Genomic DNA, 16942 nt, shown 5'->3' with positions numbered 1-16942 from the left:
CAGCTTCAGTTGAAACTTTGCACAGACCTAATAAGACCTAATAAGGTCAAGGAGTTACACTTAGGGTTAATGGGAGCTGCCACAGGCCCCCGGACCTCCACTTCCTTGAACTGTGTAAGCCAATGTTTCCCAAAGTACTGTTATTTGTGGCACACCTACTGCCCCCCTCAGGAATCAATTTCCTGTGTTCCTGAATGTGTAACCTCTTTGCTTCCTGAATGAAAAGCAGGAAGTCCAACTCAATGGCATATGTGGAGACCAATGGGCACCTTCCTTGGAGGGCTGTAAATTTTGCTGCATCTCTGCATCAAGAGGGATTCAGTGATACCCAATGCAGACAGAATTATCGCTCCCAGCAGAGACTGATGAAAAGGAGACAGGCATAGCAGAAACTCACACAGAGAAGGAGTAGGCAGCTTCCGCTGTGGGTTGGGGCCTTGAGTTATTAGGGCCCTTTACTTATTTAATGTACTTGTTTCTCATGGCACATGCTAACAAGTTCTCTCATAACACACAAGCAAGCCCTGACACTTACTTTAGGAATCACTGATGCAAACACAATGGCAGGGTTGTCATCACTGATGGATGGTTGGTGCTTATAATTTCCCTCAAGTGACCTTGAGTCAGCCAGGTGTACAGCTGAGACACTATGGAATTCTCTCTCAGTGGTAGACAAGGGTTGTTGCTCAGCACAACCACCACTGAAACCCCTTGATTCTGTAAGCAAACAGCTCTTGGATTCCCAGCCTTGAGAATGCTCTCTCCCTGCTCTACACTCGGAGCTTGGTAGCCCAAACACCTCTTGGCTCAGTCACAGACTATGAATAAGATGGCCAGTCCCTGTCAGCATCAGAGGAACATATCTGGATGGAGGCTTGCCTACTCCTTTAAATGAAGATATTAACCCAATGGCCAAAGTTCCACCATTACCTCGGTCCCGCTCCGGAAGATGGGAGGGTTGATATTGCAGGTGGTGTTCCTCACAGGGTCATCCTCTGAGCCAGGAGTGGAGGTGCACCGAATGATCATGTACTTCCTGTTGGACTGAGCAACGGGACTGTGAAAGTGCTGAATGGGGGTCTCTGCCCTTGCCCCTCATTCCCTGACACCTTTGCTTTTGCCCCTTATACCTGCAATAGTGTGACCCTGCGGTAAGACAGTGCTGAGGGGTAGGAGAAGGTCAGGGTCGTGCTGTAGGAATCTTCTCCGACGTTCTGAATGAAGACGGTGGCATTGAGCTCAGTAGTCCAGCCCACCACCAGTGTGTCTAGGCTGAAGAAAAGGGAAGAGAGGTCTCTGAACAAGAACTCTTGTGGCTCAATGCTGCCAGGAAGCTGCTCCCTCCCAGGAACCTGGAGCCTTTGACCCAGATATTAGAGAAGCCCTCCATAAGAAGAGAAAGGCACTCTACAGGAGGAAGAGGAGTGACAATGCTCCCAAAGTCTCCCCTGCCTCTGCCTTTCTCAGAGGTGCACTGGGCTGCTGTGCTAGGAGTTTTGCAGCCCAAAGGCGGGAAACTCATCGTGGCCTGCTCTGGTCCATGGAGGCTCTGGACCGGCCAGGCGGCACTTTCATGGCCACAGCAAGGAAGCATTTGGAGGAGATGATCCTGGGGCTACAGTTGCCACAGGGAAGTCAGCCTGCCATTTCCCCTTGGGAACCAGGATCAGCCTAGCCCTCCCTGCGTGTTCCATGGCAAAGGAAACGGGGGGGGATAGGATGAGAATTTGAAGGGCTGGCTAAGAGGTAATGAAAATCCAAAAGAGGTTGGGTTTTTTTTAAAAAAAGACAGTAGTAAGCAATCTTAAGCAAGTGTAAGGAATAAGGGAATAAGTGGTTGAAGGCAGTAAAAAGAGAAGATTGTATGAGAAAAGGTATTTAGATGAGGAGAAAAAAAATTGAAGGTGCCTGGAACCACGCAGGACTGATAGAACTGAGGTGGGACAATCCTACTTAGGCTTTAGTAGCCTTCAGTTCTTTTTAGCTAATCACCATAGTCTTGCCTAGGAGCATGTGAGGAGGATAACCCATAGAGACGTCCTTTACCCCAGCAGCTGAGAAAGGCACACTACAGGTGCTCAGACGCAACTTCCTAGGGATGAGCAGAATGTTCCAAGCTTGGAACAGTCTCACGCAAAACAGGCCATTGTGAGTGTTCTGATCTGAAACGTAAAGCTCATCAAATGAAGGGCTCATTCTGTCAGAACAACTGGCTCGACCAGTTGTTCCAATGGAATGTTCCGGGCATTTGTGTTCCACAGAACACAAATGCCCGGAAAGTTTCATTGGAACAACCAGTCGAGCCAGTTGTTCCAACAGAATGAGCCCTTCGTTTGATGAGCTTTACGTTTCAGATCAGAACACTCACAATGGCTTGTTTCGATTGAGAATGTTCCAAACTCAGAATGTTCTGCTCATCCCTAAAACCTCCTTCATTACTGCTCCAAGAAAAGGCCATTAGCAAGGAAGTCGCCCCAAGAGAGGCCTAGGCACGATTGTCACTTCCTCAGAGTGGTGTCTTGGTAACATCACAGATGTTCTGCTCTGCAGTCCTTGAATGCTGAAGCTGCAAGCACTAGAAATTCACCAGTATTTTGCCAACATGAGTCCCAGTCAGTCTGGGTGAATTCCACTGGGGTGGGGAAGAGAAAGAAGGAAATCATAACTTACCCTGAGAAATTGAAGGAGGTTTTTAATTCATCGTCACAGATTCCATCTCCTCCACAATTCTTCTTAAAAGGCAACTGTTAAGAGATGGGAGAGAATGTCAGCCTCCGAAAGGGAGAGCAGGAAAGTAATGGCTGAATGAATGCATTTCCTCCCCACAGGTTCCTTAATTCCAGATCTTTCTATGTAGATTTTTATGTTACATTTATTTATTAACCACATTTTTATTTTGCAGTCCCTCCGAGCAGTATACATGCTTCCCACAATATTTTATCACCACAGCAACACTGTGAGGTAGGCTGACAGAGAACAACTAGCTCAAGGTCACCCAGTCAGTCTCAAAAAATTTAACCCCCATTTCTTGTACTTCTTCATAATTAGAAGATCTCCTGTATCAGCGATTCTCAAACTTGTGCCCCACAACATCATTGTTGGATTACAACTCCTATCATACCCAGCAACGATGGCCTTTGGCTGATGGAAGCTGTAGTCCAATTAACATTGGGGGGCCCAAGTGAGAACCCCTGCACTATACCGCATTGACAGTCAATTGCAATAATACTTTCAGTACTTAATTCTGTGCTTTATAATTAGAAAGTGCAACCACAACCCCTTCCACACGAGGACCTTTTAGGACAACGGAAGGAGAGCTTCAGGCAAGATTATTTCTGGGTGGCCAAATGTGGAGAGCTGTGAGAAGGTGAAGCTGCCAGAAACCACACACCTTTCATCACAAATGACACCCTCACTCTCTGCCACTCCCATGTACTGCATTTCATCCAACCCCCCCATCAGAGAAATCGGCCAGGAAACGCCAGAGTGCATGGACTCACCGATGCTTCAAACTCACGGGGCGCATCTTCGCTCAGGATGGGTTTCAGATTGTCAGCTGCAGGAATGGGATGTCCTGCCAGTGTATAATTCAACCGGAGGGTGATGGGTGTGACGCTGTCTTCAATGCAGGTCTTGCATCATCACAGAGAGGCAGAAAGGGGTTAAAAATAAGAGAGGGATGGCTAGATTTTATGGCAGGTCCTAAAATGCTGTCTTGGCTTCCGAGCCCCAGCTGGAGCCCTGAACTCACTCACCGGCAACTTTATGCTATACTCCTTGCATTTTGTCTCCACGCCCAGCTGCATTTCTTCAGTAATGGTGGAGGAACCGGTGTCAAAAGCAGCTCGGACCTTCAGGCGACCAAAGTCCAAGATCAAGGTGTACTGGATGGTGCTTGAAATGCTGTTGCCTGATGGAGAAGAATGTACCAGAAATACACACACATGCAAAACAGGAGGAGGGTTGGGAAGTCCTGTGCAGCTTCTCCTTCCTAAGGTTTGCTGGCTCTAATGAAGGGCTCCTGTCCAAATAGAGCTGTCATTGTTTAAGTCCCAGCCCTCAGAAAACAATTTCAACCTCCATTTATCCACTGAAGAGCATTGCAAAGGACACTGGAGTGTACCATATATCGTGTATGTGGAGGGGGTGGCCAGACTTTGAGGGCCTTGCTGCTGATCTGCGTAGACAGAAAGTGCACCCTAGAACGTTCCCAGCATTCCATGAAGTTGCACATTCCTTGGGAAGATCATGAGTGATGGGTGAGCTGCCTTGCAGGCAAAGACTGTCTGCTGTTTGAGAGCTTCTCATTGAGAACCCCCCTATAAACCTCCAAGGAATGCAGTCTGAAAAAACAGCCTCACCGTGATGTGGGGTGGGCCATCTCACTGGCTGCCATGCTGCATTGGGTTGCGGGGGCTAGAGGGCAGACTAACCTCTGTATCTTCTACTCACATTGGATGCCAGTCCCCGAGTCTCATGTGTTGCCTCCCTTCCTGCTCTGGACCTACCTAGTGTAAATCGAGGGTCCGATCGAACGCTGAGGCAGACCTTTGCCTTGCTGGCTTCCTTGTTAAGAACATCTTGGCCCTGGCACTCAAAGGCAGAGTTGGGGATCACAGGTGGAGCGAAGGTGAATGTGGATGCCACCTTGAGTACAGGCTGAGACCTGTTGTAGAGAAAGTGAGGGGGGCATGCATCATTTTGTGACCACTCCTTGAGGGTGTGTGCCCATCTGAGAATGTGCCATATGGGCTATTAAATGACAAAACAGTCTGGTTTGTAGATGTCCCAGGCAGGGTCTCTATCCCACCCACCCCCACTCTCTCTCTCCCTCCCTCTCTCTCTCTCTCACACACACACACCCCATTCCTCAAGCAGACCCCAAGGGGAATAATCCACTGCAATGTTCTCCTGCACATGCCCCACTGAAATTAATGGAAGCTGTGAAGAATTTCCCAACCAATTGTGTTCTGTGCTAACTAGTGCCTGTGATGGGGTGCAATTTGCAATTTACACCCTGGCAGCAGAACGTCTTGGGCTAGTCCTGTTGATGTCCCCAAGTGTGAGTAACACAATTACTTCCCTTCTCCAATGCCATGCAAGTATTACACATTTTGTTCTTTGTTCTACTTTTTAACTTTTGTTAGAGATACTGATGAGTCTCAGTTGTACCACTCTATAGCAGGAGTGTGCCTAAGAAGTGCCGCCACCCCCCCGGTGGGTCAACACCAGGCCTACAGGCCCTCACCTCAGCAGTAGCACCTGCCCTGAAGCCCCAGCGACTATGTCTGGGAGTCCATCTGCTGTTAGATCCATCCCAGCTCCAATAGCCTGGCCAAAGTAGTGAGGTTTACTGATAAACCGAGAGCCTTGGAGGCGCTGTGGGCAGGAGGAAGGCAAGAAGAAGAGGTGGTCTGTGACACTAGGAAGAATGAGGCTGTCTGTCAAGGTGGCAGCTGTTTGTGCTCCCGTTCATGGGGGTGAAGGGGATAAAGGGAGAGTTGTTGTCTCACCTGGCTGTATTTTTGGTTGATGGAACTGCTGCTCCCCCGGAATATATACACAGCTCCTCGACCCTCATCCTCCATTGGAGCCCCAATTGCCACATCCGTTGACCGATCCCAGGTTATTTCTCCTGTTTCTGCTATACTGGCCCCGAAGCGGCCTAAAGGGTTACTGGCCTTTCCCTGAAGTTCTTTATCGTAGAAAAACATCTCCCCCTTGTAAGTGATGAAAGGAGATACTTAAATGGATAAAGCAAAAGACTAATGTTGATGGTGAACGTGTTCTCGCTGGAACCCATGTACTGCTTGTTCTGAAGCATCCCCTCATGCCTCATAAAAGGCCAGAACTGCCTCTGAAGAAACAAGGGAATCCCACCGTTCCCTGATATTAATCCTACAGTTTTCGATTTTGAAAGCCCTTGACCAAAAAGGGCATCTCTTATGCCCCCTCACATTGGACCCTGGTCCTATTCCATTGACACCATTTGGCCCCATCGCTGGCTGGGCCTCCATCAGCCCTCCTCCAAACCTTCATTCCTACAGCTGCAGTGGCCATCTTGCCCTTTACTGGGATACCCCAGTTCTCCCCAGGGAACAACAGGCCCAATTAGACAGGACAATGAAATGCAGAGCTGCCATTGAAGAAGCAACAGCAGCAGCAGCTAGGCCACAATCATATAATCTGCTAAAACTCAGCCTGTGCTGTAAACATCACAACATTCTTTGCTCCCTGACCCACACACATCACTGGCTGCTGATGGCCAGGAGTGTGGAAGCGCAGACCATGGTGTCATGACACAAAGGATCCAGTCCATTGTTTAATTAACACTGTTGTGTCGCATTATGCCCACCATCCTTCTCTCGCCCCTATTGTTGCTCAGCAATAGAAACAGGGGCATAAAAAGGTTGGAGTGAGGCAGAAAGTGAAGATAGGCCCCTGCACTCCCACCTTCTTCTTCAGAGAGACATGGGGGAGAGAGCGAAGTGCAAGCTGTCACCCAGCCAGTGGGGGCCCCTTCCTCAGGGGCAAAAGACCATATGTCCCTTCACCTTGTTCAACTGTAGCTATGCCCCAGAATAGGAACCAAAACACCAAGGGCTGTCCTGGGCGATTCTCTTGGAAAAGGGCAATCCAGCTCTCCCCATCACATACCTGCCTCTGGAAAACGTAGACCCTCCCTCCTGCCGCACCGTCGTAGTACATGGGAGCGCCAACCAGAACCAGGTCCGTGTTGGAGTCTCTGTCAAGGTCCACAGAGCACAGTGTAGCCCCAAAGTAAGAGCCGATCTGTGGGGGCTTAACGTTTCCATTGTTAAAAATTAGGACTGTAGACTTTGACTAACTGATTAGACTGATTGAAAAGCTCTTTAGTTGACTAAAAAGCATCTGTGATGAATTGGGCAGGATTTTTTTTAAAATGTTAAGTATTTTTAACATAAGAATTTTGTATTGATATTTTTAATATTAAAACTACAATTGGCAGAATCCCTTCTTAGAGAGACACACACCCCTTCTATCTCAAACAGGAGGGAATAGCTCTTTTAAGATGGCATCTGCTGAAACATATACATGTATCATTTAAAAAAATCTTCTCCCTTCAAAAACTATTCTTATAGGCATATGCAAATCCATGCAGATTTGTATCAATTAATCAATTCATCTCTTAAAGCCCATCTGATTACTCAAGGTTCTTTAATCAGGTGCCAGCCCTATTAACAATCCTTGTTTGGTCTTTCCTGTCCCCAGCAAATTCCCTGCATCCCCACTCCTCCCGGTCCTCCCTTTCCATCATCAACCACCTCAAATTAAAATAAGTGACAGCTTTAACTGTCATGGTTAAAAGGGAAACTCCCTTCCTATCCCCACCCATTGGGATCTCCTAAGTACCCACCAATCACCAGGGACCAAAACAGAGGTAGTTTTCAGTTAACTTCAGTTAACTAACCTGAAACTTTGCAGGTTAGATGCTACATAGCAGGCAAAAGCAGGTTTTAGAAGAAGCAGCAGGATGAGTTCTGGTACAACTTCTGATCTATACTACAAATATAATGACTTTTCAAAAGGTTTTGGGTGTGTGGAGAATGTGGTGGACACCTTCTTCTAGAAAAATGCCATCACAAAACGTCCCTGAGATGCTGGTGTTTATTTGCATCTGCGGAATATACAGCAGTGCCCTATGGAGGTACAGCAGAATTTTTGTTGGCTATTTGAGGTACTGAAAATGTGGTATAAACTGTCTAGGGAAAAGCAATTTGCATGTTTTTGTGAAAAACTGTTTCTGTTTGCAGATGTAGCATGTTCTTTGTTGTTTAAGCTGTTGGAAGTTAAAGGACTTTGCACTGTCTCTTTGTCTCAGACAGTGGAGGGCAGACTAGTAAGTCAGAGGGCTAGAGAGTCAAGACATTGGTCATCCCTTCTCCACTGCTCTGATGCTATCCCTTTGAAATGTAGATTGCTACTCTTAGGGATTCAACTTCCTTCCTCTCTTTTTTCCCTTCCTGCCTTTCTACCTTGCAACATGGCAAGCCTCTCTCCCTGCACCATATGTGCAGAGAGGATGCAGAATCCATCTGCATCCAGCTAGATAGATAGATTAGAGATCCTAACTCCTCACTTTCCTATCTAGAATGGAGTTCCTTAATAAATGCCTTTTATATTGATTTGAAACTATGAATTGGCTCCAAGTTACTTTACTCTCAGCATACACGCATGCCTAACTAAACTACCGCTGTGTTGTGCCTCTGTGCACTCTGCTATAATGAGAAAGGGATTCTCTCACCACAGAGAGTTTCCAACAGCTATGTAACCAATTTTTTAAAAAATATGTTATTCCTATTGTGCATTAAGTACAAACATTACACATTAAGTATGTGTAACAAAACCACAAACAAAACCACTGCTATCATTTGCAAAGATTATGTCTGCAAACCTGTCATAATCCAGTATTCTTTGTCCCAGGCCACCTTTGGACGTTATGGGAAACCAGAGGTGGACTCACCCCAGGTTTGCAGCCCCGCCCCCAACCCCGTGATGTCTGAAGAGTCAGAGTGGCAGTCCCAGGACCCAACTGTGGCTCCGATTCCCAGTCCCAGCCTCCGATTGAACCTTTGGTCGTAAGGTTCACTAACGTTAACTGAGGGTCTGGAGGCTGGAGTGTGTCATCTGGTTTGGGCAATGTGCCCAAACTGGAGTTAAGGGAGGAAGCTCTCCCCACGGCTTCACTCCATTGGCTGGTGCAGCTTTCCTTCATGGGTCTCGGAAAGCCCAGGCTAACAGTTTCTGCCCCCTTGCAGGCTCTGAGTCCGCAATTCCAATTCAACAGGGGATAAGCAAGGGAACCGTGGGCTCACTGAACCCACAGTTCTAAAAAACACAACCGAAGGTGGCCCCGATATTGTTAGGACAATTTCCAGTGGCTCTGTTGACCTGAAAAACCTATGGATGGACACTAACATGACATTTCTGGATTGTTCAGAAGGGGAGATACGTGCCAAGACAATGTTAAAGCAGCCATTTTACAAGCTGGCGTCCTCTTGGATCCTGCACAGCAAATGGTGATGTCAGCCCAAGTTTTTAAATCTATCTCATGGCTTTTTAACGTTGCAAGTGGTTAACTAAATTGGTTTTGACTTGGTTATGGGGTCTGCTGTCAGGTGCAGGATCAAGCTCTTGGCACAAAGGGGTATGCCATCAGGTGCCTATGTCATCAGATGCTGCCATCAGATGCAGGATCAGTCTCCTGATACAAGCCACCAGGTATCTGAAAAACAACTTTTGGGGGGGCACCTATAAAGCCTGCGGCTCAGTTCACTTCTTAGGCAAAAGTGGACTCTCCAAGAAATTTAAAACACTTTGTCAGAATTGAGGAGTGTAGTTTCAGTGGCAAGGAAAGGACCCTCTCTGATTTATGGGCCACTTGCCAAATTAAAATTGCTACCATTTAAGAAAACACATCTACATATGTATTAATGCAAGATGCTCATCCCACAGCCCCTCTACCTTCTGTAATTTCAGCTCCGATATCAGCTTCCATTGCCCGCTTTCCTGGCGGAACAGGAAGACCTTCCCAATGTGCTGGTAACGAGGGGCCCCCACCACGTAGCTCCTCCGTCCATTCATTTGAATCATCTGTAATGAATAACCTTTCAGGGACAAAATTAAGCAGGTGAGAGGGAATCATGTAGCTGCTTCTCACAAGGAGGTAACCCGGTTATGGCTTTATAAAGAGAACCCTTGGTTGGCAGTGAGATGCAGCTGCCTGGAACAAGAGAATTTCTACCTACACAAATAGTGTAACCCACCATGTGCCTCAAGCAAAAGTCCAAGCTGGTTCAGACAGTCCCAAGACTTTTCTTCCTTGCATGCTGGAATTAGGGAAGTACTGGGGTTCATACTGTTGTGGGGAAATGGCCCTTTTTATTCTTATTGTTATCTGAAGATATATCTTTGTGAACCAGCATCTTTAATAGCAGTCGGTCTTTAAGTTCACTTGCAGTCTCTTCTTCCCCCTTCCTTCACAGCCTGGAAACCTAGACTAGATCACCAGCTTGCCAGGGACCAGAAGACTCTACCGAGCAGCAGAACTTCAACATCAACCAACGCCTGAGAAACAGTCTGCAGCTGAACACCTCCACCTAGATATTGTACCTTTTCATTTATTTATTTTAAAATTGTAAGCTGTTTGGGGAGCCTGTCTAGTGGGATATAAGTATACTTAATAAATATATACATGCAATAATTTGTTTAGCACCATCAGTGTGCATGGTGTATTACAAAAGACAAGAGGACAGGCCCTGCCCCAAGGAGATTACAATATGAAATTCATTACAGCAGAGACAACGCAGGACTAGGAGAGAGACGGATGCTGGGTGGATGGGAAGAACATGCAACCAGCACAGTTACAGATACTTAAGTATAATTGAAGGAGGGCATAGGGACTATGGGACTCTGCCAAAGGATTCACGAAAAGGTGGGTTTTGGGGTGGCCTGGGAAGCAGCTTCAGGCATAAGGGGCGGCAAAGAGCAACAGACTGGTTGCTGAGGAGGAGCAATGGGCAGGAATGAGCAGCTGGCTGTTTCGGTGCATGTCACAGCCACCTGGCAGAGAGTGTGGGAAAAGCGGCAGCCAGTGTTTCAAAGACAAGAATGTTGCCATGAAGCTGGCACAGCCTGTGTGCTTGCTTCTGCACTCCTCTTAACATCTTCCAACCTGTACATAATCAGAGGTGCTAGAGCAGGGGTGGCCAAGCTGAGGATCTCCAGCTGCTGTTGGACTACAACTCCCATCACCCACAGCTTCAGTTTATTGTGACTAGAGATTGTGGGGGTTGTAGTCCAACAACGGCCAGAGAGCGTCAGCTTGGCCACCCTAGGCTAGAGGTTGGCAGCATTCCCTCTTCTAAAAGAGACCTTCCTACCAATCAGGGAGACGCTTCAGTTCAAACACAGTGTTGGAGCACAGGAGAGAACAATGAGTTGCTTCCGACTCTTACCAAGATAAGCATCGTTCATATCCTTAGAGGAGGTGGACACGTTGATGAAGCTTGGCTCGCCGCTGCTCCCATACAGGAAGAGTCCTCCCGACCAGTCATAGACGCCCACTGCCCCCAACATGGAACCGTCCTATGCCATCGCAAAAGGAGATTAAGTGAGAGGGGAAATGGGTCCCATAGGTAGGTTGCAGCCCCTGATTTTAGAAACTGTATATTTGCCAGGGAACTGTTTACACCCCTCCCCCAGGTGAGATGAAATGACTCATTCCCAGACATCTCCTTGCTTGGAGATGAGAAAGCTCCCGTTTGATGCATTTATTTTTATATTTCTTTTCCTATCCTATTTATTTATTACATTTCTATCTCACCCTTCTTCTGAGCACCACCAATTTTATCCTCACAGCAACCATGTGGAAGAAGCTATGCTGGGAGTGAGCAACTGGCCCAAAGTCATTCACTGAGCTCCATGCAGAGCAGAGATTTGGACTGGGTCTACGTCCAACACCTTAGACCGGGGTTTAACCTTAATTACCCATTTTGTCCGACTACAGCTTCCATCATCCCTAGCCACAATGGCCTTCTGCCACTGTGGTTGAGGGTGATGGACTACCTCTCCCTACAACATCTGGGGACTCAAGGTTGGGAACCCTCGCTGACCACTTCACCACCCTGGCTCTATTCAGAGACTCTACTATACCTTTTCCTTATTTTCTCTTTACAGTTGTGCTCAAGTAAAGGGAAGCAGAGAGACAGCCTGTTCAAGTCCCAAGGAGGTGGGAGAAGATATATAAGTACAAGGGTTTTCTGCCACTGCTTGAACTGGATACTTTCAATAGTACCGGGATTCAAGTCTGTGTGCCACCACCAAAGTAGAGCATTTCGGGAAGGCAAACCAGGTCTGTGAGAGCCATCCTAACTCTAGATTGGCTAGACCAAGTTGCATAATAATGTCTCCTCTGTTTAAAAGCCTCCAGGGGGGACTCAGCTCCATGACCTTCCTTCTCACCTAGCTCTTGAAACACCCAAACTTCACATATCCCCATTCCCATGGTAGGAGTACGTTCTGACACTGACATGTTTCATTTGTTGCATCACCCTTGGTCTCTACTTATTCAAACCTAGCTTGTTTTCAGGGACCCTAGAGCAGACATCCACTCACAGAAGAGGGAACCAGCCTGGGAGCTGGAGTGACTCACCGGGGTTAGCAAAGCACTAAATCCTTCCTGGGACATCTCCAGCTGGAAGGAGGCGCTGTTCTGGGATTGCGTACCTGAAGGGAAAGGAACGACAGGTGTTCATAAGGTAGCCAGTCTCCGGAGGCTCAGACTCCAAGGCACAGGAGGCAGAATCTGGGAGCAATGGGTTAGTTCCTGGCAGATCAGGAATGGAGCCTGGTTGGGTATAGGGCGTAGCCAGTGGGTTATATATGGATCATTGATCCATCTAGCGCAGTATTTTCTACACTGATTGGCAATGGCCATGGCCAAGTTGTCCACTTGGAAAACATGGTCTGAGCTTAGTTCACAAGCTCTTAGGTGAAGCTGGCAATAGTTGCCCCCCTGATTCTGGCCCCTCAGAGAGATTTTATTCCCAACCCTGGAGACCCTGAGCAGTGTTGGGGGTAATGACATATATAGCAGAGTATTTCAGGAGCTAACTTGCTGCCATTACAGCAGAAGTGAACAGGGCCTCAGGAGCAACAGCTTGTAAAAGATAAGCATGGGGATTCATGCAAGGTTAAACTAATCTACTTTATTCAGAAGTCCATGATGACAGAAAAGACTTGTATCTAACAGCTGGCTACATGATGGTCAGAGAGAGACCGATGGTGTTCTGCGAGAGAGCTAGAAGCATTCTGGGTAGAAGATGAAGGAGAAGGAAGTCATTCTCAGGAAGTTCCTGAGTATCAATAGAGGGGTCATAGAGGCAGGGATAAACAGGAAAAGAGAAGGAGACTCTAACTCTCTGTCTCTACTCCCAAAGCTAAACCTTAGCTTTACCGCTATGTATCCAGGAGATACATCTGCTGTACTTAGTACCTTCAATGGCAAATATCTTATCCTGAAGTCGATTCTGGATGTCCTTGAGGGCATCAAAGTTGTCCACTCGGAAAACATGGTCTGAGCTTGGTTCAGAAGCAATAGTGTTGAGCTCTTGGATGGCTTCCGGATTACTGAAAACTTTTCCAACCTTTGCAGCACATTGGTGAGAGGTTCAAGTAGAGAACAAAATATATTGTCAAAGGCAATAAAAGCCAGTCAATTAATACCACATATTATCCCATGCAGTGTATATTTGGCTGAGAATTTTTTTTAACCTACATTAGCAATGCTCTCTTTAATGCACCCTGGATGGCTGCTTTTTAAAAAACCCAATTTTTAAACAAGCAGGCAGTTGACCAGAGCTAGTGATCATCACTGCACCATGTGACAATGAATTCTTTAAGGTGCCCTGTCCTGTAACAGTCCTTATTTTTTTTGTATTGTCTTTCTTATAAACCATTATCATTGGATGACTCAAATTCTGAGAGACAGCATGCTCCTATGTCTTTAAGAGCAGCTCAGCACTTTGTCAGGGGAAAAAGTTGATTGTACCCCATTTGTAAATGTAAAGTGTGCTGTCGAGTCGGTGTCAACTCCTGGCGACCACAGAGCCCTGTGGTTGTCTTTGGTAGAATACAGGAGGGTTTTACCACTGCCATCTCCCGCACAGTATGAGATGATGCCTTTTAGCATCTTCCTATATCACTGCTGCCCAATATAAGTGTTTCCCATAGTCTGGGAAACATAGTTGATAAGGTGCCATAGTCTGGGAGACATACCGGCGGGGATTCAAACCGACAACCTCATGCTTGCTAGGCAAGTCATTTCCCTGAGGAGCCATTATAAAGCTTGGTGTTCAGTGTCTTGCAACTCCATCTTCTGGGTCAGGATCAACCTTAAAGAGGTTAAGTGCCTCATTGTGCTACACACACACACACACACACACGTTTATAAATAACCATGAATATTAATCATAATTATATTCTATGAACATGTTAACAGCAGTATATGGGGATGAGAGATAACAGACCTGATCAGTCCTATTCCGCAGGTGATGTGCATGCAGCACACACATACACACCCCACCACCCCGCAAGTGCAAAGACAAATAATGTCAATGAATGAATAGAGAATTTGGGGGATGGAGAAGATATGAACAAGGAGGAGGAGTCTGGATATGAATGCACAAGATGGGAAAGGAATAGAAAGTGAAACCAAAAGTGAACAGAACCTATTCATGAATGAAACATTTTTGAGTGTACCCTCCACTGTAGAAAGAAAACACCTATCATGGCAGCAGGCCGTAAGAGAGACTCAGTCTGGGAATATTTTAATGAAGTTCTTGTACCTGTAAAAGATTCTTTTAAGAAAGGCAAGCATGTGAAATGCAAAGAGTGCAACAATGAAATGCAAGGCCTGGTTGCCCGAATGAAACAGCATAATAAGAAGTGTTAACCTACCTTCTAAAAGTGAAATCTACATCTGTCTCTAAATATGTATTAAGGTTATATTAGACAATAAGAATGTAATTTTATAGAAAATAATGATTAAATAGGATCTTCTTGAGTATTAATTTAAATCATTAAAATTGAGTCCTATGAAGTGATTTAAATCATGAGTTAAATCATTGAGTTAAATAGATTTGATTTAAGACAAATCAACCCTGGACGATAGCAAGGCTAGAGTGTGGTTTCCTTAAGGTCTGCATTCCTCAGGCAATTAGCACTGGAATAATCAGAGCTCATTCTTTCAGCAAGGGAGAATCAAGCTCTCACCAGCTGCTCCTTCTCTCGATGATGGTGGGGACTAGGATTTCCCCCTTGAGAAGGTGTTCTTCACTTAAAGTTAGAACTGTGCGGGAGCGGGCAACAAAATGGCAAATGTGGTTCAATGTTAGCCAGTGTAAAGTGACGCATATTGGGGCCAAAATCCCCAACCACATATATGCTGATGAGGACTGAGTTGTCAGTGACTGAACAGGAGAGGGATTTTGAGGTTGTGGTGGACAGCTCATTGAAAGTGTCCACTCAATGTGCAACAGCAGTGAAAAAGGTCAATTCTATACTTGGAATCATTAGGAAGGGGACTGAAAATAAAACTGCTAATATTATAATGCCCTTATACAAAACTATGGTGCGGCCACACTTGGAGTACTATGTACAGTTCTGGTAACCATACCTTAAGATGGACATTATAGAACTGGAGAAGATGCAGAAAAGGGCAACCAAGATGATCAAGGGCCTAGAGCACCTTCCTTACAAGGCAAGGCTACAACACCTGGGACTTTTCGGTTTAGAAAAAAGACAACTGTGGGAAGACATGATAGAGGTCTATAAAATCATGCATGCTATGGAGAAAGTTGATAGACAGGAATTTTTCTCACATAACACTAGAAACAGGGGTCATCCCATGAAACTGATTGCCAAGACTTTTAGGACCGACAAAAGGAATTAGTTTTTCACACAATACATAATTAACTATGGAATTCTGTGCCATAAGATCTTTTTAGAAGGATTTAGATAAATTCATAGACGATAAGTCTATCAATGGCTACCAGTCTGAGGGCTATAGGTCACCTCCAACCTAATAAGCGAGATGCATCTACATACCAGTTTCAAGGGAGGAGAGAGGGCATGCAGGAGAGAGGGCATGCCTTCAGCTCTTACTTGTGGGCTTCCCAGAACTAGCTATGCCATGGGCCTGACACAGGAGGGCTGTTTTTATGTTATGTCTAGACCAGGGGACTAGAGAACCTTCCTTACAAAGCAAGGTTACAAAACCTGGAAGTTATTCGCACTTGGCTTCAGGGTAAATGTTGAGTGAAGTCACCTCAAAGTACACTCGCGGCATTGAGCAAAGCAGCCCCTCCCCTCTGCTCTTGGTTTTCATTTTTGCAAGTACACATGTCAGGCATCAGTGTTTCCCTTCCTAGCCAATGGGGGAGGGAGCAGGGGGGAGAGAGCTCCTTGTAGAGATAGATCTGCATTTCTGAAGAGACCATGACCCTTATCATGCTAATTATTCTACATCATTGTCTCTCTCTGTTTGCTCAGGCTTTTCCAGAAAAAGTAGCTTAAAACCAGCATCTTAAAAATCTGGAAATACCTCAGGATAAGCTAGAATTCACAAGACAAAGCCCGACTTGTGTGTGTGTGTGGGGGGGTGTCCAAGGATCTCAATGGCACTTCAGGGTAAGTTTGGCTGGTGTGTGAACGCACACACTCTCTCCCGAATGAGATTCAGGGTAACAACCCTGTGTGTAAAGCCTCCTGGGACTTTTTGGTTTAGAAAAAAGACAACTTGTTAAGGACATAATAGAGGCGTATAAAATCATGCTTGGTGTGGAGAAAGTTGATAGAGAGGAATCTCTCTCTCTCTCTCTCTCTCTCTCTCTCTCTCTCTCCCTCTCTCATAACACTAGAACCAGGGGTCATGCTATGAAACTAATTGCCAAGAAAATTAGGACCGACAAAAGGAAGTACTTTTTCACATAATGCATAATTAATCTATGGAATTCTCTGCCACAAGATGCTTTAAGAAGGGTAAAGATAAATTCATGGAGGACAGGTCCATCAGTGGATACTAAACTGAGGGAGTATTAGAATAGGCCACCTCCGGCCTCAGAGGCGAGATGCCTCTAAATACCGGTTGCAGGAGAACAACAGCAGGACAGATGGCATGCTCTCAGCTCTTGCATGTGGTCTTCCCGGAGGCATCTGGTGGGCCACTGTGTGAAACAGGATGATGGACTAGCTCAGGGTTTCTTAACCTTGGGCCCCTAGATGTTGTTGGACTACAACTCCCATCATCCCCAGACATGGCCTTTGTGGATGAGGATGATGGGAGTTGTAGTCCAACAACATCTGGGGGCCCAAGGTTAAGAAACCCTGGACTAGCTAGTCC

The 16942-nt window shown here is 46.2% G+C and overlaps 1 protein-coding gene across 2 annotated transcripts in view; it reads right to left on the bottom strand.

The window, feature by feature from the left end:
- LOC128330236 (integrin alpha-X-like) overlaps positions 1-16942 on the bottom strand; it is a 62783-nt gene that overhangs the window by 12398 nt on the left and 33443 nt on the right. For both annotated transcript variants that reach the window (XM_053262750.1, XM_053262751.1), the window contains 13 exons: positions 13037-13187; positions 12194-12267; positions 10998-11127; positions 9505-9647; positions 6658-6801; positions 5514-5720; positions 5249-5379; positions 4509-4666; positions 3756-3910; positions 3501-3632; positions 2671-2744; positions 1131-1272; positions 931-1044 (listed from right to left, as the gene is read on the bottom strand). In XM_053262750.1, the coding sequence (XP_053118725.1) occupies positions 931-1044; positions 1131-1272; positions 2671-2744; positions 3501-3632; positions 3756-3910; positions 4509-4666; positions 5249-5379; positions 5514-5720; positions 6658-6801; positions 9505-9647; positions 10998-11127; positions 12194-12267; positions 13037-13187 (1755 nt within the window). The remainder of the gene's footprint in view (positions 1-930; positions 1045-1130; positions 1273-2670; positions 2745-3500; positions 3633-3755; positions 3911-4508; positions 4667-5248; positions 5380-5513; positions 5721-6657; positions 6802-9504; positions 9648-10997; positions 11128-12193; positions 12268-13036; positions 13188-16942) is intronic.

This window comes from Hemicordylus capensis, chromosome 6 (assembly GCF_027244095.1).
Source record: "Hemicordylus capensis ecotype Gifberg chromosome 6, rHemCap1.1.pri, whole genome shotgun sequence".
NCBI classification, from domain to species: domain Eukaryota; kingdom Metazoa; phylum Chordata; class Lepidosauria; order Squamata; family Cordylidae; genus Hemicordylus; species Hemicordylus capensis.
The sequence above is the reverse complement of the archived record's forward strand: the minus strand, read 5'-3'. Positions and strand labels throughout refer to the sequence as shown.